The 21767-nt window shown below is 38.9% G+C and overlaps 2 protein-coding genes and 1 long non-coding RNA gene across 3 annotated transcripts; 2 read left to right on the forward strand and 1 right to left on the reverse strand.

The window, feature by feature from the left end:
* Positions 1-854: 854 nt before the first annotated feature.
* Positions 855-8709, forward strand: dnajc21 (DnaJ heat shock protein family (Hsp40) member C21). Its single transcript, XM_042394962.1, has 12 exons — positions 855-1294; positions 1711-1804; positions 1938-2061; positions 2920-3051; positions 3203-3507; positions 3598-3764; positions 4030-4114; positions 5011-5186; positions 5952-6022; positions 6113-6246; positions 7682-7766; positions 8012-8709. The coding sequence occupies exons 1-12, from the start codon at positions 1198-1200 to the stop codon at positions 8171-8173; spliced, it is 1632 nt and encodes a 543-aa protein (XP_042250896.1). The 5' UTR covers positions 855-1197; the 3' UTR covers positions 8174-8709.
* A 103-nt stretch (positions 8710-8812) lies between these two features.
* LOC121885475 (alanine--glyoxylate aminotransferase 2, mitochondrial-like) lies at positions 8813-18808 on the reverse strand. The gene is made up of 13 exons (XM_042394961.1): positions 18720-18808; positions 17664-17854; positions 17434-17557; positions 17238-17332; positions 16413-16506; positions 15187-15280; positions 14380-14480; positions 14091-14183; positions 13758-13890; positions 12987-13075; positions 12325-12474; positions 10761-10859; positions 8813-9177 (listed from the first exon to the last, which is right to left on the reverse strand). The coding sequence occupies exons 1-13, from the start codon at positions 18753-18755 to the stop codon at positions 9076-9078; spliced, it is 1401 nt and encodes a 466-aa protein (XP_042250895.1). The 5' UTR covers positions 18756-18808; the 3' UTR covers positions 8813-9075.
* LOC121885478 lies at positions 15839-20636 on the forward strand. Its single transcript, XR_006092565.1, has 2 exons — positions 15839-16027; positions 20519-20636. It is a non-coding gene; the product is annotated as an uncharacterized LOC121885478 (long non-coding RNA).
* Positions 20637-21767: the final 1131 nt, after the last annotated feature.

Below are 21767 nucleotides of genomic sequence, written 5' to 3' on the forward strand. Positions count from 1 at the left end.
AATGTGTTTTTCTTATTGTTACTTCAGGCAAACCAAAAAAACCCTAAAAAACCCTCATTGTTAGTCTGATGTATGCAGCGTCCTCTGTGGTACGGATCCAATACAGATAAAAACTGAGTGTTGGTGACCTTTCACATACTATCATCTCTGCTCTTCTAATTCAGTTGAGGAAAATATCTCTGCGGTTGCGTTAGAAGAACACTGAGAGGGTAGAGCCTAGTAATAATAATCAACAATATTTAAAGTCCCCCTCAATCAAAAATATGTTTTTCTTCTTGCTCCTACAGTTGGATGTTTGAGCTTCACCATGCAGAATGATGTATGTGCAGAGTTTGACAGTAGAAGGCTGTTTTCACATTCAACTGCTGAAAGTGGAAAGTTTCTCTGTGCTCATTGAAAATACCATTTTAAGGGGGCGGATCAACGAGCATGATTTGTGACATCACAAATGGTTTGGAGCCAATTGTGGTCCATTATTCAACATACACAAGTGTGATGTGGAATCTTGAAGCCTCCAGAGGACATACATTGAGAATTGACTTAACAGTGAAGCTGGATATATCTTCTGTGAAGTAGTTAAACTTCTGAAATGAAATATATTTTCATATTCATAAACTCTGGAATATTCAATGAGGGAGTAGATGCCATTTTAAGGATTTTAACAAGTTTATTATATTTTTTGTGGGAAAAACATATCAGACACACATTATTATTCAAAGTAGAGTATTTTATATACATCTTAAAATATGCCTGGAGGGGATCTTTAAGTTATCAACTGAATAAGATCTTCATTTTGAGCTGTGGAGGGCAGCAATAAGCGGTTGTAGCTTCAAGTCAGCCGAGATTATAATGCAAAAGAAGACGAATTCTCGCGAGACTGTAACAGGACAGTCCATCCATGCCATGGTTTACCGGTCGTAAAGTGACTATTTAAATATAAATAAATACTATAGAAGCTTTGTCAGTGATACACAGCTTTGCACGGATTTGAATATGTAAAGCCCAAACATTACAATGTTGTCGCCATCATCTGTGAAGTTTCGGTTATTTTTAGAGATAAATTAGAGATGTTTACCGGTCGCTAGCATGCTAACAGTTAGCCAAATGCTAAAGCTAGCATAGTCTGGGACAACGTTTTTCACAACATTTACTGAATATTTATCCCCGTTTCAAGTTTCTCTCATTAGTAAGTGAACAATGAAGTGTCATTATGAAATCTTGGGAGTGAAACGGGACGCAGGAGACGACGAGTTGAAGAAAGCTTATCGTAAATTAGCACTGAAATGGCATCCAGGTAAGTGGTGGCAGTTAGTAGGAGATTACCAAGTTATCCTCAAGTATTTAAAGTATAATTCGCCTCTTTATTTTGTAAGGCACCACTACCAACAGAGCTAGTAAACGTTATAGATAAGAATGGTGTGACATTCATTCACGTCTTACGACATTACATTGTGATGGTGAAATTGGCAAGTTTTGAATCCCAAACGCTTTATTTTCATGACATATTTTGTAAAACGGACAATAAGAATTTCAAAATTGCTTTTGAAATGTAGTGCAGGTTGAGCTTTCAGGCTCCCAAAGTGAAACAATAAACAAAAATACTCCTGAATCTCCTTTGGCCCGGGCTGGGTGACTTGATATGCTTTCAGACTTGCTTGTCAAAATGTCAAATCATATTCAGACCTTTTGATATACTTCTGACATTTCCAGATAAGAACTTGGACAATGCCGAGGAAGCGGCGGAGCAGTTTAAGTTGATTCAGGCAGCGTATGATGTCCTGAGTGACCCACAGGAGAGAGCTTGGTTTGTACAAATTTACCTCGTCATCACTGTCTACCCGCAGCAGCACATCTCTCTCTCCCTGGTCTGCTGCTTTATATACAGACTGTTGCAGTGTGGCTTGTGCATGATGTCTCTGTTTCCTCCTGTATGGCAGGTATGACAATCACAGAGAGGCGCTGCTGAAAGGAGGACTGAGTGGAGACTATGAAGATGATAGCATCGACCTGCTGCAGTACTTCACGGTTACCTGCTACTCTGGATACGGAGATGATGAGAAGGTTTGTAGTCATGTATGCAAAGATCAGTATTCACAAGCAGTTCTTTTAAGATACTTTCTTTAAACAAAGACAATCTTAACAGAAAACAGGATCTGCATCTGCCACATGCTGGAGTTTAATTTTGTGGAGGATAAACAAATTGTTACCATATGGTATGCGGTCAGCATAGATCAATCTCTTCCCTACTTTATCTATTGTACGTCCAGACTGAAAATGTATTTTGGCAATAAAAGGGGGGAAAGTAAAAACTATTTTTGGAAGATAGTCTAAGGTCTTTAAGCCATATAAAGTCAGAATTAGTGATTTTAACATTGTTCCCAAGCGATTTATTTGAATGTGTGAAATGAAATAGCCTTCCATTAAGGCATGCAGGCATCTTCTCTATCAGCACAGAGAAAAGTATGACCGCAAATGGCCTAGAAAATGCAATCTTCAACTCAAAACACATACCAGAGAATTTGATTGGATATCTCCTGATTTTTAAAAAAAGGTCAGGGTAACCCAGGAACTTTGGCACCACTCAGTTAAATAACAGGTCAGACTGTCTGTCCTCGCTGGATAAGTGTACAAGTGAGAGGGTGTAATGAGATTATCAAAAGGCAGATAAAAAAGCCATGACAACATTAACATCAGCTGTAGGATAGTGGGCAAGCTGGAAATAATCCTCCACTTTAAAAAACAAAACATCCAGTCTTATTTTCAGTACGTAAGAACACACAGCACTCTCTGTCCAGGTTGGAGGTGGCAGCTTTATCCTTCATGATTGTGTGGACAGATATTCTGCATGCGCTTTGAACGATGCACATTAATTTCCTCTCTTATTGTTCCCTCTTGTTTTCATTCACTCGCCCTCTCTAGGGCTTCTACACAGTCTACAGGAATCTCTTTGAGTCTATTGTTAAGGAGGAGATGGAGCATGGCAGGGTGGACGATGAAGAAGAGGAGGAAGAGTTTCCTCCCTTCGGAGACTCTCAGAGTGACTATGATACCGTAAGCCAGCCCCATACTTAAAAGATGTGTCACGATGTTGTTCCTCTGATGGATGATATGAGTTCCGAATACAATTCAGTTAAAAACATAACATGACTGAAATATTAATCGTGAACCAGTAAAGAGGGATACTTCTCTTTCCGTATTACAGGTAGTGCACGTCTTTTACGGCTTCTGGCAGAGCTTCTGCACGCGGAAAAACTTTGCCTGGAAGGAGGAGTACGATACGAGGCAGGCGTCCAACCGCTGGGAGAAAAGGGCTATGGAGAAGGAGAACAAGAAGACCCGAGACAAGGCTCGAAAAGAGCGAAACGAGTTGGTGCGGCAGCTGGTGGCTTTCGTTCGCAAACGTGACCGGCGGGTCCAGGCCCACAGGAAGCTGGTGGAGGAACAGAATGCGGAGAAGATCAAGAAGATGGAGGAGCTTAGGCGGAAGCAGAAGCTCAACCAGGCCAAGTGAGTAAGGGATGGAGAGTTGGGTTAAATGTGTTACGTATTTCTATGTCTTCCTCATACTCATAACACTGTTCTCTCTGTCCATCCAAGACTGGCAGAGGAGTACAAGGAGCAGAGCTGGGCGGCCATGTCTGAACTCGAGAAGGAGCTGCAGCAGATAGAGGCTCAGTACGGAGAGGAGTTCGGTGATGCATCAGAGAGTGAGGAAGAAGAGCTGGATATGGAGACACGGGAGAAGACCAGTGAAGAAGGAATAGGTCAGTGAGAGTCTGTGTTATTTATATTTCTGTGATAAGTGGTTACGTCGCACCTACAGCGGCTACAGAAATAATATACAGAGACTGCAAGAACTGTGATTGGTCAGCGTGTGTTTTTTCCCCATTAGACAAACCAATGATGTTTTCAGTCATTTCCACAGATTTAAATTCACAAGCGATGTTTTATTAGTAATAACTTGATAATAAATAAGGTCTTATGTGCTTTTTCTGGGTTTTTTTTGTGTGTGTGTGGTCACAAATGCAGAGCAGCCTGATGGAGAGGAACTGATCGACTATTTTGATGATCTTTACTGCCCAGCCTGCGACAAATCCTTCAAATCAGATAAAGCGTGAGTATCCTCCCTCCCACTCAGCCTCTATTTGCTGCTTTCTGGAACCACGTATTAATGCACCTCGCTAAGATTTTAGTAATGTTTGGTCAGCAGGCAGTCAACATAACTTCAAAAGCACTCAGTTAACTTTCATTGATTTCAGCACCACATTAGAAAGTCACACAAAGCTTTTTTGTGTGTGTGTTTGGCCGGAGGGGACAGGAGGTGTGATGTGACTGAAAATCAGTGGCCGGATGTAGAAGATATGGAGTAATTATCAATATAGAGAGTACACAGAGTCATTTTATTTGTATTTTTTTATCACTACTAGATGATTGTAGGTGTGGACTAGATGTACTTTGTTGAAAAATAAGTGTTTTTTTTCTATTTGCTGTCTGTGGTGACGTTTTCTTGTTTCTAATAATCAGTCTGAACAACGGAGGAAAAACTAATAGTCAAGCTAGAATGACAAGTTCATTGGTTGCGGTTGTTTACACGTGTTGTGGGAATTTACTAATTGATTTGGCTGTGACTCATCGACTTGCTCGGAGCTGTTGATGTGGTTTTTTTTTCTCGTCTCATTCCGTACTCAGTTGTACTGCACACTTGAGACAAATGGTTAGAAATGATTCATTGCCATGGGTATAATTCCTTGATTGAGCTAATTTCCATGGATGAATAATTTTATATCTATACTCATACTAATTATACATATATATACATAGTACCGGTCAAAAGTTTGGACACACCTTTCCATTCACTTAAATGAGAAAGTTATACTAATTATATATAATTATATACATATAAAACGATTCTATTAATACTCTTTGGCGATAATAATGTAAATCTGCAAATGACATTTATACACTGTTAACTTAAGTCTATGCTCTTAATGCATTTTTATGTCTCTACAGCATGAAAAACCATGAAAAATCCAAAAAGCACCGGGAGATGGTGGCGTTGCTTCGGCAACAGCTGGAGGAAGAAGAGGATTCACTCGGTTTGAACGTGGACGAAAAGGAGGGAAGAGAGGAGGAAAATGAGCAGGAAGAGGAAGAAGAAGAAAAAGAAGAAGAGGAGGAGGAGGAAGATAAGCCGAGGCAAAAGTATGTATTTCATGCTGGATGTAATTGTAAAAAAACGTATTTTCACCTGGTTGTTGGAGTGGTTAGTGTTAGTTAGTGTGGTTAGGGTTAGTGGGAAATTCTAATTTAAGGGGTTACAAATTGGGTTAGACTGGGAAGAGCTTTGGCCTTGAGGTCTCCCAGTAAGCAACACTAAATCTGAAGGAGACACTGTCTCCTCTCCTTAAGACTCAGAGCAGCTGTCTGTGATGTTTGGGGAAGCGGAAGCCTTTCTGATAAAGGGTAAGTCAGCGTTGCCGTCGTTACCAAGGTCAGAGGGGGTGACTGCCCGACTCCCTAGACACCACAGATAGATGACTGCATATATTCCATTGGCATAATCAGACAACAGCGGCTCCAAACTCTATGAAATGTGACTGAACTAACTCGGGTAAAAACATTTCCCTGTTTAGAAAGTAATGAACCAATAGAGTGACTTCTCATATTGTAGATGCATTGAGTTTGACCATTTCTGGGCGTATAGTATTTGTGGGGTTTAAAGTCAGAGCTGAAATCGTCAGAGCATTAGAGACAACATCAATGCACAGAAAACTGTGATTGATAAAGTTTCTGTTCACCGCTTGGCCAAGCGTTCAATAAATATTCTCAGCAGAAGACATCAAAGGCTCCTGGACGCTTTCTTCACTGACCATTGATCAGCGTTTCTCCATAACATTTAGAACTTGATGATGTGTCAAAATTTCATATAATTTCTTAGTTGTCTCGCTGACATTTTTCTTTCCACCCATACAGGCTCTCCAAAAAGCAAAAGAGGAAAAAGAAACAGCAGAAAGTAGTGCATGTGAGTAATATCTTTTCTTTCAAGCGGCTGTGCCTGGTTCAGTGAACCCTCCTTAAAAGCCCTCTCTATTCATGTTCTCCTCCACTAAAGCAGAGTGCTCCAGAGGAGGAGGAGGAGGAGGAGAAACCAACGCTGACCACATGCAATGAAGATGCCCCCGAGAAGTCAGCGGACCCCACAGAGCCCGAGCAGCAGGATGAACTCCCTCCCACGGAAGCCAAGAGGTCGGCCGGTTTAACTGTCACAGCTCTGTTTTCAGCCGCAGCAGGCAGCTATTTTTAGTGCAAAAAAGCTCTAAAAACCCTCCGAATACTGTCTGCTCAGCACCAAACAGACTCAGTTAGCAACCAGCTGGTGAACATAGTGGAGCATTTAGCTTAAGAGCCAGATATTTCCCTCAGGAGTTGGTAGGGACCAAAAACAGAGCTAAACGAGAGTGAATATTGGACTTAAAGTCACCAGGTGGACAGAAACACAACTCCGAATAAATGATAATGTTGCTCTTTTAACTGCAGGATGTGTAACTTTAAACAATATGATATGTCAGTGTTTCTGCTGCCCCCAAGTGGCCAAAAAAATGAGCTATCCCACTTTTAAACCTTATTAGATTTTATCCAATGAGGCAGGCAAAATTTATATATACACTTTTTCCTCAGACGGGACCAAGTAAATGCTAGTTAGCTACATTAGTACTGAATGTTTAAACCTGCAGGTACTAAATATTTGTTGACTTTGGGGCAGCAGAAGAAGCAGAAAACACAATATCTGTCATGGCAAATGTTCCCATTTACACCTCCAGCAGACACAGAGAAACATAAGTATTCATTTGGAGTCGGGTTTCTGGCTGCCTGATGAATATTAAATCCAGTATTCAGTCTCCTTTTAGTTATTTTTGGTCTCCTAACTGCTTACTTTGTCTCTCTGCCATTTGCTGCCAGGGAGGTAGCATACAGTGGGTTCATCCGAGCTGAAAACAGCTGCCTGCAGAAAACGAGCTTGATAAGAGCAGAGTTTGTGAGTCGTAAAATCAAAGAATGAGCTTAAAGATGCTATAAAGCTCCGTAGAGATGAGGGGATCTGCAGAGTTGGGTGATAAAGTCACTTTGACACCTTTCACACAATTCATTTATCATATTTTGATTAAAAATTTTGATAAGTGCAGCTTTAAATATGTTAATGGCATCACCCAATCTGTATTAGACTTTATATTAGGCCTGAAACTTTACATACATGGGTGTCCCCTGTTCATCAGTGTTTTAAAAAATGTTCCCACTCATTAGACTTTTGAAGACTGTTTGTATTCCTGTTCCTGCTGCTGTGGTTCCTGTTGGGTTCTGATCAGGTTCCTGTTGGGTTCTGATCAGGTTCCTGTTTTCAGACAAACAGGAATCCAATCTGACCGAGCATAAACAAAGAATTAAAAATAATGTTGGCCACACTACGTGAAAAAAAGGTCAAATATTCTCATTCAGTTTTTGGCACGACACTCATAACAGAAAAATGATATTTTTGGACATATAGAAACCTGATCTTATCCAAGATTTTAAAATTCTTTCTTGAACACATGACAGTTTATTTCTAAAATAAATTATGTAAAGTAACACAAGTTAATTGTGTTATAAAATGTAATGTGTTGTATTTTCTGCTTTGCCTCTGCAGCTCCGGGAAGACAAAAGGAAAGAAGGGAGGAGGAAAAGACAAACCAAAGAATGTCAAGTCTCACACAGGAGAACAATGTCCTGAGGTTTGTACAGTAAAACCCAAAACTTAACTTAATCAGTTTTATTATAACAGCTCTCTTCTGACTACTTGCACATTTGTCAGTGTTTTGATTTTCCTTTCCCACCTCTTAGTTATCAAAAAGAAAGATTCAGAAAAGTGTTTTTTTTTAAACTGTACTTAAAAATGGCACTCACTGTAAATGGCACTCACTCTAACAAAAAAATTATCCACATATCACTACCCCCCCTCCCCTCTCCCACCCTCCAGAAGGAAGTAAACCTCCGATGTGTGACGTGTAACTACGAGTTCCCCACCCGAAACAAGTTGTTCGACCACCTGAAGACCAGCGGCCACGCCTCCGCGCTCCACTCAAACGCCGCTCACAGCTCCGCGAGCAAGAGCAAAAAAGACAAAAAGAAGAACAGATAACACATCTTCATCTGAACCTGAAAGAGTTTGACTCAGCAGGGAGGAAACGACGCTTTTGGGACGTCTGTCAGTAGGAAAATAAATAAACAGACAGACAACAAGCCTTTGAAAGTGGACTTTAATGGACTGGATTGGCCGACTGCGTGAAGATAGTTTCTTAAAATTACATAATAATCGTGTTCAGTGAGACAACTGCGTATGTGTGTGACACTGAGACTCTTTTTTTTTTATGGCTGCTATAACAAAGTAATTCAGCACCATTTTCCCCATGACTTCTAAGATCCTCTGAATTGATGAACCAGTGGTGAAAAACATACAAGGCTGTGCACTGGATACACATTTATCCCCATTATCAGATCCTTTACTATTTTAGGAATGGTCTCCCTTGGTTACCGCAGCCAACAATTAAGCTGTTTTTTTCCTATCATAACATTAGAGGTGATACTGCATGTCGGTATAATTTGCATTAATGCCTCTAGTAACCACGTCTGAGAATAAACTATGTTGGATGTGTCTGTATCAATCATATAACCACACTTTTTTATCTGTTGTTTTATTGGTGAGACAGAAAAAAATGAGATACTGAAGCAAATATGTCGAAGCACAAATGGTTGTCATTAAACTGCGATAATTATTACATTCACAGTCGGTAACACATTGCGTGTTCACAAAGATTCATTGCATAACAATCATAAAGGTGTCAGATTCAAGCACGGGAGCAAAATGAACTCCAGGTCACTCGTTAGAGAGATGTGTAGGTGTAATATTTTTTCCCCTCAGAGTGATGATTATGAGTTTTCACTGTGAAACAATGTTCTAAAGCAGGAATGACTGCAGCTCAAGTGTCTTTATAATGATAAAAAGCAGATTGTAAAATGATTGACATTGCATGATTTAGCCGTTCATTTTCCATCCATGTAGTTGTGGATGGCTTTGTTAAAAACTGCCAGGAAGAAATCTACGTCCTTCCTCGTGATGCACATGGGGGGTTGGACACGAAACGTCTGAAGTGGTGAGAAAAGGGAAAAAAACAGAAAAGAAGCTGATTAGCACAAGATTACCAGGAAAACATTCGTAACTTTACTGAAGAAGGAGGCCGGTTCTGGCACATGTTAGAGGAAGAGAAGGTGAAATAGTGAAGTTAGAATTGGCTCATATGGTACTTATTTACTGTGTCATGTATGGAAAACTGTGCCATAATTTGCAACTGAAATTATTTTTAACAGAAAAGATCTCAAAGGTGAGGTCGAGGTGATGACAAAGGTTTAAATCAGAAAAAACTAAATTGTAAAAAGGATTGCAGATTTATACTTTGTTACTTTGTGAATGAACAGTTTTTTATAGCAATTACACATGAAATAGTATGAAGTATTTTATCTTCTAAAGCCAGTAGAAGCAATGTGCTGTGTAGACATTGTATGACACCAAAATTGTCTGTTCATAGTGAAGACTGATGAGCAGAGATGGTGTCAATCAAAGGATACTGCAGCTGGACCAAAGAATCACGAAACGATGGCAGAAATCCTGTAGTATGGATCATTTTGTCAAGCCACTACTGAAAGGAACTTGCCTCTTAGTTGAGGCAAGGTTGTATTAAAAATCTGCTTTGATGTAGGAGCCGGCTGTGTTTTACCACTGAGTATTAAGGAAAGAAAAAACCTGAGATTTCAAGAGTAAAGTTGTACTAAAAAAGAGTATAATAGCCAAGCTGGTGGCTGTACTTTGAGCTTAACGCTAACATCAGCATGCTCACAATGTACAAATTTGATTTTCTGCTAAATTTGACCTGATGATGGCACTAGAGGGGAAAGTGAATGTCTGCCACGAATTTCATGACAATCCTTCCAATAATTGTTAAAATATTGCATTCTGCTGCCTGACTAAAAAGTTATTTTACTCCCAGAATAAAATCTAAAATTTTATGAGAAAACAATCATAATATGAAGTCATAGTATTTGCTCCAAGAAGGTTACTATATTTCAAGAACAAAAACATTGTATGTTTTGATGAGACTGAGCAGATCAGACTACTATTTATTTTACATTGTATGTCTCTCATTTTTGGATAACTGAGCATATGACTGTATAAAGCTTAGAGGAGGGTTTATGCACTGCAGTTATGCATCCTTGAGGTCTTTTCTCTTGTAAAACAAACTTTCTTAAGATAAATTTCTCATCAGAAGTTTTAAATGACTTACGGAAGCAGGTGTTCAGTTTTATTTGTGACTTTTAACCTTTTGACTTTTATATTTAACCTTTTACTACGTTTTGTCGTTGTCGCGGCTTTAAGGTATTTATACAACCTCAGGTCTTCCACAGTCCTCATTTAATATTTAAACTGAGACACTGCTCTCAACTCAGTATTAAAATAAACATAATGTAAAATTACAACTTTATTGAAATGCTATAATTTTTTTTCTTGCAATTTTTTTATTCTAAAAATATGATTTTTTTCTTGTAAATTGCAAGTTTATTCTCTTTATTTTATAACATTATGACTTCCATTTATTTTCCCTTCAGAGTTAAGCTAAAACTGTGAATATAAACTGACAGGGGGACAGGCAAGCAGACAAGGTGAGTGCTCTTACCTGTCCGTACACTCCACCTTTCCCTATCAGGACTCCCATGTCCTTGATGTCCTCAAAGATCACGCTCATTGCCTCAGGTGACAGCGGGGTTCTGCTGGCCTGTGGATGATAGAGGAGAGATGAAAGTGTGGATGAGGCTGGATGTGTTATATAAATGATACTTAGTGGTTAGTTGCTTGGACACAGGCGCTTCATAAATGTTCACATTGTTTGTTTGTTACTTCACTGACCGTTAAATGGCCTCAGAGGCTTTATAAGAGGTTGGCAAGGGCACGTACACCCACACGAGAACCGACACTGAGCTATCATCAACGTAAGCATCTGTGTGCAAGTTTGCAAGAAATAAAGATTTCTGCTATTAGTTAATTACATCTACAAGTTCCAGACCAATAATAGCTGAGAGGTAAAAAAAAACCCCAACAATAACAAGGTAGAAGAAAACGCTCAAGGGATAATGATTCCTCCTCGCCATCAATCAGTTACTTATTTGAAGTAATAAATGGTATTTTTCGCTAAAAAGTGGAGTGGTGAGATTAAACATTTCTCCAAATCCATGCAAGATGTCATGAATGGTGTCAGATAGTGTACAGTAGTAAAAACAGACAATTTCTTTATCTGTGGGGGACACCTACAATATAGGGACTGGACAAAATAATAGAAACATGTTAATAAATCTGAATCTAACTGGATGAAGCTAACAGGTGTTTATTAGTCACTGGTTATCTTTAAGACTGGAGTATTAAGTGTTAGACTGACTTTATTCATTAAGGCTCTTATTATCCAGAGTTTGGTATCGGTCTTCATGATTTCTGATCTTGTTATATTACAATTTTGCAGTGCTAACAACTGGTGTGCCATCACCTCTAGCAGAGAACACTACATTACAACTACAAAAAGCAGCTAAGAGAGTGTTTCCAGATCTAATGAAAGCAAATTATGGAATTAGAGAGCCCAGAAAACAGCTACCTAAATTGCTGGCAGTTATGAACAAATTATGCAATGTAGCAAAGGGGAAAGCTCACAAATGTTGAGAAAAAAAATGAAAAAAATTGACTCAAAGACTGAAAGACATAGCAGGATATTTGCCTAACAGCACTGCAACGTTCAATAAAAAGACGCAAGTAAATTGAACATTACAAGCGTCACCAAACTGTTATGTACAGCCGTGTGTCTGGTTCTGTTTGTTCCCTTTTCAAATGCAATATCTACTAGATTTAATGGAATTAATAAAAACAGTATCAGTTAATATGCAGTACGAGGTGAAGGACAAACATCCAGTCATGCTGCAAATACATGGCTATAATTTTCTAAAACGATTTCAGGGAAAATTTAGGAACAATTGCATTTACGAGGAGTACTAATCAGGACTTCAGACAGTAGCACATGCAGTGCAGCAGAGATTGTTCTGTTCACAATTACAGATGGTCACTGCTGCTCCAGCTAATGGTTAACTGGGGCAATGCTGAACCATGCCCCCGGGAGGCACAGCACACACACACACACACACACGTTGTACAGGCATGTGAAGAGGGGGTGATTGTCACTTCTGTACCAAACTCAGTACCTTGTCTTTGACCATTTCCACACCGATCTGCAGGCCTTTTCCACGGACGTCACCGATGATCTCGTACTTGTCTCTGAGTTTTGCCATTTCTGTCATCAGATAGGTGCCCACATCCAGACAGTTCTGCTGTATGCCATCTTCTTTGATAACCTGTTAAGTAAAAAGACTTTTTATATTTTTATATTATATTATCAACTGATTTTTATTATTAAAAAAGAAATAAAGGTCTCATTGGAAATATCAGAATTACTCATTTTCTGTCCAATCTGCTGGAAGGGCGTGTTGGTGTCTGCGTTTGATTGACAGCAGCTGCCAAACAGAGCCTCAGCAGGGGAATGAGAGACAAAGTAAAAAAAAAAAAAAAAGTGCTGTTGCTTACAAGCCATAGGCAGGCAGTGTGTCATACCACCAGAGAAATATTTGAGGGGGCACGTGCCCATATACTCCACCCACAGAGATTGGATGCCTTTAGAAACTATGAAATTCTAATTTCACAATATGTGTGAAAATAGAATTGTTAGAATTGTAGAATTGTAGAAAAGTTGCTTTTCTGTATATCTTTACACACATGCCCCCCTATACATCGGCACAAGAGAGTTAATCAAAATGAACTCTTGTGCTGATGTGAACGACCGATTTAGAAAGAGAAAATGAATTCTTACATCAAGCACTGATGAGCCAACAGCACAAGCCATAGGATTTCCTCCGAAGGTGTTGAAGTGGAACGCCTTAACAAAGGAAGCAGCAATTTCTGGAAAACACACAAATAAACAAGCTCACGCCTCCACTCACTGCTGCCACAAATTAAAACCCTGGCCTGGCAATATATTTCTCAAAATACATGTTTTCATGTTGGTTTCTGAACCTTTACATAAATGCCACCCAGCAGGATTTTTGAAAAACAATATTTCATTCATCTGTATTTGTTCATGGTTGAAAGACAAAAGAACATGAACTCGATATCAGGTCACCACAAACATATAAAAAATGAGGCAGAGAACCGATGTACTGTACGTTTAATTGAAGAGGTCAACCCTGTGTTTACTCTGTTACGTGTATAACATGTACCACAGATGGTGGTGAGTGGTCTGCAATTAGTAGCTGAGGTATGATTGTGTGTATGACGTGTATCTGAGGTGTTCTGTATATATAAATCATTCAAGAGTGTTTTTTACTCATCTGTTTCTGTAGTTCTTATCAAGCACCTTGTGCACCTTCAGGAAGTTGCACCTTCAATCTTGTTCTATTTTATTGTGTAACAAACTGTTTTTCCAATACATGTGTTTCTTGACTGTTTAATAGTGGAAATAATTTAGAGAAATGCACCACACAGCCTCATTTTTTAAAAACAAACAAACAAACAAACCTGTATTTATGTTTAAAGGAGATATAAGCAGATTTTCAGACAAGGCAGTTGTGTCTTATTATCTCACCTGGTGTTGTAACAACAGCTCCCATTGGGAAACCATTACCAATACCCTTCGCCATTGTAACGATATCAGGAAGGACCTCATGACCCTGGAAACCCCAGAAGTGGCTTCCTGTACGCCCAAATCCAGTCTGGACCTGTCAGGTGCAAAACATGATTAAATTTACTTGGTTATAAAAATTCTAATTTCTTTATATATTATGCAAACATTTGTGCCAAAGAGATGGAAAAATGAAATCAGGTTCTGCCAAGAAACTTGCTCAAAGCATAATAGAGGCAGTTAGTTCAGCTTATGTGTTTTATATTTGAGCATAAAATAATTTAATGTGTCTCTAACCTCGTCAGCGACGCAGACCCCTCCTCTCTCTCTCACTAGTTTGTAGGCTTCTTTGAAGTAGTTTTTAGGGTACTGCACAGCTCCACCCATCCCCTGCATACACCAAACACATTCACATCCCATAGTTCCAACATAAAGAACACAAGCACCGAAGACGAAAAAACAACAAACATGGATGGCATAATAGCAAAGAACTTTTCTGATTTCAGTTAAAATTACTCATTGATGACGTACACTCAAAAATATTAATGTTCAAGGTAAATCACTACTCCAGAACATAATATCGTACCTGAATAGGCTCCCCAAAGAAAGCAGCAATTCGACTTGGGACACTGGTAGCAAATGTCTCTTTGAGTTGGTCAATGTATTGTTCATTTGCCATGCAGCGGCCTGTGTGATGAAAGACACTTCTTTTGGTGAGAGTAATAATACACACATTTGCATATATAAATGCAATATGAAAAAAATATAGGGTTAATCATTTTACCAAAATCTGCTATTGCATGAGATTTTAAATACTTGAGAACAGGCTTTCTTCTGGGATTTTACTCTGATAAAATATTTTGACTCCATGGAATGAAGGTGAGTTTAAGTTCTAGTTTTACTAACTCTGGTGTGCCTGATATTATTCTTCATACTGTTATTATACTTTATGTAAACAGTCATGTAGATGAGTGCTAAAATATGCTAAAATACTGAGCATCCAGGTAGACTCAGAACTTTATACAGAAACTTCAACACTTTTGTCTGATTTTCTAGGATAAAACTAACCCCTCTTACTTTCAAGCAAATTTTAAAGAAGGGGGCCAGTTGTCAATACAACAGGTAATTTAACTAAAATACACAGCTGTTACTGAGGTCTATACGGAAATATAAAACTTGGTATAAATGAAAAGTATAAATGTTCTTTAACCTTGGATCCAGACTGTACGCTATCAAAAGTCAAGCATTCACTCTAACAACACAAGCAGTTTCCTGTGGAAGTTGAACATAATGTTTAATCTCACAGACAACTGTGGTGAATTTTCCTTTTTATGAGAGCGTGCAAGAGAGATAACCTGAGTGTGTTGAGCCATGGATGCATGTGTTTGTGTACCTTGGGCACAGTTACACTCTCTGATGGTCTGCACAGGAGAGTCCCTGCAGTGGCTTCCTCCCCACGGACCTCTGAACACATCAGGACACACGGCCTGTATATTGGGCAGAAGCCTAGTCAGTTGGGTCAATCTGAAAGTAACATTTCATGAGTGTTGGAATACTGCCACAGCATTATTCACCTTCACCAATTCATACAAAATAAGCAGAGGTGTTGCAAATTTAATGTGGTCAATTAATGCACACATTTGTATTCTCCCTACTGAAATCTCTCAAATTGTGGTCAGGGGCATCCTGTTTGTTTTAATTATCTTGATTGGAGTCCACCTGTAGCAACCTGCTCCACAGTGACGTGAGAGTGGGGTGGCGGTTCACCTTTCAGCACGACAATGACCTGAAGCATTCAGCCAAAACAACACTGGCGTGGCTTCAGGACAAGTCTCTGACTGTCCTTGAGTGGCTCAGACTTCAAGAGACCTGAAGACAGCAGTTCACAGACACCCAACGGGGCTTCAACAAAATACTGAGTTATGGGTCTGAATACTTGAATGAATGAGATATTTCAGTTTTTCATTTTTAATAAATTAGCAGAACTTTCTAAAAACATATTTTCATATATGGGCAGAGCATATTTTCTTTGTGGGCAGAGCACATGGTGCACTTGTGGCAGCTCTTTGAAATATTGGTCTAGAGGTGAACTTTGCCAGCCGCTTCTTTTATTTACTAATGAACGAAAATCAAAACTGTCAACGTCAAGAGAAGAGCGGGCTGACCAAAGACAGCCTTCCACCAACTGGAACAGCTACTATCACCACCGGCCTCACAACGGGACATTGCAACAAGTCAGTGATGCAATTTTTTCAACCTCATTAAAATACAAATTTTAATGTGTGTTTTATGCTTGGATTGTATGGTTTTCCTATGGCATGACATTGTGGGACATTAATGCATACATCACTGCTGAAACAAATCGATTAATCCATTAGTCAACTGACAGTAAAATGTCAATAATTTTGATAATTGAGTAATCCTATAACTCATTTATCAAGAAAAAAATACCAAATATTTGCTGATTCAGCAAAAAAGGCATATTTTGGAGTTTTGGAGCAAGTAATTTGAAGATGTTACTTTGAGCTCTCATAATTTGTAGCCTGAATGATTAATTGATTAAATGATTGACAGATTAATTGATAATTAAATTAATTGTTGCAGCCCTAGCATACATACATTTACGCAGCCTGAACCAGTGGCGATGGGGTATTTATATGGTGAGTTGGAGGTGAGACCCATGGTCTGTGGGCTGCCACCGTGATATGATCCCCTGGAAGACAAGAACCAATCAGAAACCTTTTTTTTTTAACATTTAGAGAAGATTGCTTATCAATCAAGTTCTAAAGTTTTGACATACTGAATGAATTACAAGAATAATAGAACAGGTTCACAAATATATTCATACACAATCTTTTTTATAGATCTTCTGTTTACTCGTGTATGACATCCTCTGTCCATGAAAGGATTTATTTTTGTCCAAATGGAACCTTCAATTAATGAGAAAAAGTACAAACTATTGCAAAGCCAAGAAAAAAAATTCAGGTTAATCTAGAGAAGGAAAAAGTGCTTGTGGATTTTTTGAGTTTTTTGAGTCATGACAGTCCCGTAAACCTTGATGTGATTAGTTACACTGCATGCACACCTGCCGCAGTTTATAGGACTGTCGTGACTTCAGGTGACTCACTGCCTCTGGTTTTCTCTTAGTGAATTTAACGGTCACATCTATTTGAAGGACAGACTGAAAACGACTCTGCACACTGATTTGAAAACAACACCTATACAGTCCAGATCAATCAGATTGGCTGAGTTTTTGAGTGTTAAATACTCAATAAATGATGTTGAACAATGTTTTATTTTCTTTAAGTTTATCTTTGATTGCGGCTTTTTTATTGATTAATTAATGTTACTAATACACACCCAAGTTTTCTGGGGCATTAACACAAAATACCATTGATTCATTTGAAGCACAGAAGGACATCTCTATGGATAATTCACTTGTACCTGAAAGTGATAATGTCAAAGTTGCCCGTGTAAAGTCGAGCCATCAGTATAGCCAGGTCATTGGCTTCTGAGCCGCTGTTGGTCAGATACACCACCTGGACAGGGAAACAGAAAGATGCAGACATTTTAATTTCAGCCAACATATTTATCCAGGCTCCTACTCTCAGGTGATCAAAATAAAACTTCACAATGGTACCTTGAGAGGATCTGGCAAGTAGGAAGTCAGCTTCTCACAATACTCATGGAGAGGAGGTTGGACGTAGATGTTAGTAGTGTGCCACAGTCTCTTCAACTGCTGTGTTGTGGCTGCTATCACCTTCCTGTAACCACAGTGTAGGAGCAACAAGGAACAGTCAGGATACTTAATATAATCAGAATAAAACCTATTTTTACTGTGTGAAATAGCAAAGAAAAAAAGGACCTTACGGGTGGCAGTGGCCCACACCAACAGTAGCCACACCAGCAAACAGATCCAGATATCGCCTCCCGTCCACATCCCACACCCATTGCATGTGTCCCTGGTGGATGAACACTGGTTTCTTATAGTAGGTAATCTTCATGGTCATGGGGTTGCAGTTCTTCCTGCGGATCTCCATCATTTGGTCTTTAGACATACCCTGGACATAGACAAACACCGGAGAGGGGTTAACGTTACAGCATAGGAGGATAATGGCCTTCTTTTCTCAACTCAAATGAGTTGTGTTTTGAGTGAAATGTCTTGACAACTATTGGAAGGATTGCTATGACATTTGGTACAGATATCTGTGATGCCCAGAGGATGAATCCTGATGATTTATTTGATCCCTTGACTTTTCTTCTGGCGCCATTGGCAGGCCAGAATGTAACACCCAACCACACCAGCGGGGGTGTGAAGTAAATCCTTTCGCGTTGAGCTACACTTTGGTGAACCCTGACACAATTTGTTCTAGTAGTTAATCAACTAGTCCTGCGAATACTACAACACCAAGACTCCACCTATTTCACAAGGATGCGTGAATAAGCTTTGGCCACAATTAGCAAATATTAGCATGTTAAATTTAAAGGGGTAGCACGGTAAACGTTTTCTGTTAACATCAGCATGTTAACATTGTGATTGTGTGTATGTTAGTATTTAGTTTAACGCACTCCTGTGTCCACAACCTCACAGCACCGCTAGCATCTAAACTCTTAGTAAGACTCAGTTTTCCTTGAGAAATCTGTCTTTCTGTAGCTTTAAAAGGAACCCTGTGGCATTTTCAGTTTTGTGTAGCTAGGCCGTTACATGTTACATTTTTTAACCTCATAAAATATTCATTAAGTATTTCAAAACCTAAATCAGCTTGCAGTCTTTTTATTTGCGCATTGCTAACTTTTACCACCATCAGCAGTCCTTATGCACACTGCCCCCTGCAGTCGTATTGTGCTATTGTGTATTTAAACTGAAGTGGCCATTGTGACACCAACAGTGCATTAGATACTGTCTGGACAGCACATCACTCTTACCTTGTACTCCTCTGGTTTGAAATTGCATGAGGGCATCTCTGGGATGTCTTTGGGAGAGTATTTGAGGGCTGTTTGCTGACATACTGCACCTGTAAAATAATCAAAATTCAGAAAGAGCTGCAAGGAAGACTCCATGAGCTGATCACGTTTATCGGCTGAAGCTGATTCTGTTTCTGACATTTGGGAGTTGTTTGAGTGACAATATATAATAACATTTTCCCAGAAGTCTAAAACTCTTAACTTTCTTTCTAAAACCTTACATTCAAGCCTAATAATCAAATTGCATTGGTATTTTTTCAGTGAATTGTCAATGAATTGCTGAAAAAAAAAAGTCAGATGTCAGTCTAATCTGGAACCAGGCTACTTATTATCTACAGAAGGATACCTATCAGATGCACAATTTTTATTATGCTTGTACCTTGCAGAATTATCTGGTCAATATTTAATTGGATTAAAACCTGGTTGATGGTTAAACCACATTAACTTAGGAAAAACATGCTGCCTGTTTTTTTGTAGTTGACCCATTTCTGGAAAATGTCAGTTAAAACTGATCTGACTGACAAACACACAAACGACCTTTTTACAGGTATAAACAAAATGAATAAACTGAATTCTATTGATCTCCTTTGGTTTCAGGGTCCTGGTATTGTGAACACTGGCTCACTATCACACTATCAAGACTTACTGGGACTCTTGAATAGAACTGACCCTTTATTAATGTTATAAGTAACACTTGTGCTTTTCCTATTACATGGCTATTTATATGACAACATGTCTATTTAAATGATCAAATCAAATTAATGCTGTTGCATAAACATTTCACCTGTGCACAGAAAAGTGGAGATTATGTACAGGTCTGAATAACATGTTTTTAACTCTCAATGCACCATATATTTACCCACTTATGTTTCAAATTAGATAAAATGACAGTAATTTGTGTGTGGTTTTTAATTTGATGCAGTTACCTGAACTTTTATGTCACCATATGAAGTTGTTTTCATAATGTACACAAGTTGATCTGTCTGACTCAGTTACTGAATAACAGTAAATACGTTACCTAGTGTAGTGCACCAATTACTACTGTAGCCTATAATAAACACATCTAAACTAATGTTTATCTCTGGTTTCTGAGTTTAACAAACACAAAATAATTTGCGGATTATTATAGCTATATGATCACTTATTATATTTACTATGTCAAAGATAAATGCTACAAAATAAATGCTACATAAAATACTTCTTCATTAGCATCGGCAACAGACCATAATTAACAAACTATGTTTTTTTTTGTTTGCATCCATGATAACTCACCACTTCCCCGGTGAAATTTGGCCAAACCAGGAAGACAGAAGGCCTGTCTAGTGAGACCTGCACACCGGCCACTTAGACAGGAAGTCACTTTATACATGTTGAGCAGATACAGAGGGCTCCCTTCACTGACACTGACACTCAGCAGCTGATTAGCTTCAGGACGTTCTTTTTCTTCAAGGTTACAAGGATGGGTGGACAGTGCACAGCCAATGGTACCCTGATCCCACCAAATGGCAATGATTTCTCTGAGACGTCACATAGTTAAATATATAACAAGTGGCAGCAGGTGACTACATTTCCACTACATGCTCACTGATTGGGAGTTGAGTTTAGGAAGGTCAGATATGTTGCGTGGTGCCAGTTAATTTCTGTTGGGAGGCCTGAAAAGACACTAATCTCACTCTGTATTTATGGTAATTTGATGTATGGTAGAGTGTGACAGTCCACCATCCATGCTTACTATACTTTGCCTGCATTTCGTCTTGCAGGAGGGAAAACTCTCCCAGGCCACTACTGGTCAGGACTTGACTACTGGACCGCTGGACAGCCTTGACATCTCTACTTCCTTTCATATTTTCCTAAAATAAACTAAATTGGCATTTACAACTTTTTTGTGTGTGGACTCCCTCAATTGGGATAAGCCTGTGCCAAGTTATAACATGCAGTATTTATGTTTGGGGTTGCTTTTTTAATATTTCTGTTTCTCATATCAACTGTCTCGGCACACAGCTGTTTTTAGCTAAAAAGCTCTGAAAACCCACTGGTCGCTACCTGCCCAGGTACTAATACAACCAGCTCTGTATTGGCATCTAAGGAGGCCTGTGTAGACTCGAGCCCAGCACACCATGCAGAGTTGAGACATTTATTCAAGAGAGTTAGAGTTAGTTATCAAGACATAACTCCTCCAAATTAGCCTGTTCACAGCACTTGGCTGAGGGGATTTGACATTGCTGTTAAACAGATGGACCTTCGGTTTTCGGCTTTGACTTCAGGGATTGAGTTGTTTGGAAAACTTTTGTTTTGACACAAACAAAAGTTTGTTTGACACACAGTATTTGTTGGTCAAGAAAGGAAGGAGGAAGGTGTTACAAAATCTCAAGAAAATTAGAGCTGGCTAGTGTACAGAATCAGGAAATCCATCCAATGATTATGGAGATATTTCACTCAAAACCGAAAATGTTGACCTCATGGTATCATAAGAGGAAAGGTCATTAGGATACATTGTCTGAGGACCATGAATGTTTGTACCAAGTTTCATGGCAATCCACCCAATAGTTCAGATATTTCAGTCTGGACCAATGTGGCAGACCGACCAACAGATCATCAATGCCAGAGGAAACAACTGGATATGTATATATATGATACTGGATTGTTTTGAGAAAATCACCTTTTATTATCTTGTAAAAACAAGATATTTATCCTGTTATCTCAAGAAAACAACCTTTTATTTTTCAGACATAAAGTAATTAATCCATTATCATGATAAAATAACTTTTTTATTCCAAGATTATGAGGTAATTAACATGTGATTTACAGGATGACTGGATTAAAAATATCATTAAAACTACTGCAGTACTTATAGGACTTCCATAAACAAACAGGAAGGGGCAGTGTGACCAATTTGTTAAAGCACAAATGGTTGTTCCTCAAGCTCATATTTATAATCAGTCACTTATAACAATAACTTATAATCACTTTATACATGTTGAGCAGATACAGAGGGCTCCCTTCACTGAC

Source organism: Thunnus maccoyii, chromosome 19 (assembly GCF_910596095.1).
Source record: "Thunnus maccoyii chromosome 19, fThuMac1.1, whole genome shotgun sequence".
NCBI classification, from domain to species: Eukaryota; Metazoa; Chordata; class Actinopteri; order Scombriformes; family Scombridae; genus Thunnus; species Thunnus maccoyii.

Bases quoted from the DNA above. Each gene is read 5' to 3' on its own strand.
- dnajc21 (XM_042394962.1), top strand. From the start codon at position 1,198: ATGAAGTGTCATTATGAAATCTTGGGAGTGAAACGGGACGCAGGAGAC. The intron at 3,052-3,202 runs GTAAGCCAGCCC...TCCGTATTACAG, and splicing joins CTCAGAGTGACTATGATACC to GTAGTGCACGTCTTTTACGG. The intron at 7,767-8,011 runs GTTTGTACAGTA...CCCACCCTCCAG, and splicing joins CAGGAGAACAATGTCCTGAG to AAGGAAGTAAACCTCCGATG.
- LOC121885475 (XM_042394961.1), bottom strand. From the start codon at position 18,755: ATGCCCTCATGCAATTTCAAACCAGAGGAGTACAAG. The intron at 17,855-18,719 runs GTAAGAGTGATG...GTCTATGTCCAG, and splicing joins TCAAACCAGAGGAGTACAAG to GGTATGTCTAAAGACCAAAT. The intron at 15,281-16,412 runs GTATGTATGCTA...CCCAATATACAG, and splicing joins CTGGTTCAGGCTGCGTAAAT to GCCGTGTGTCCTGATGTGTT.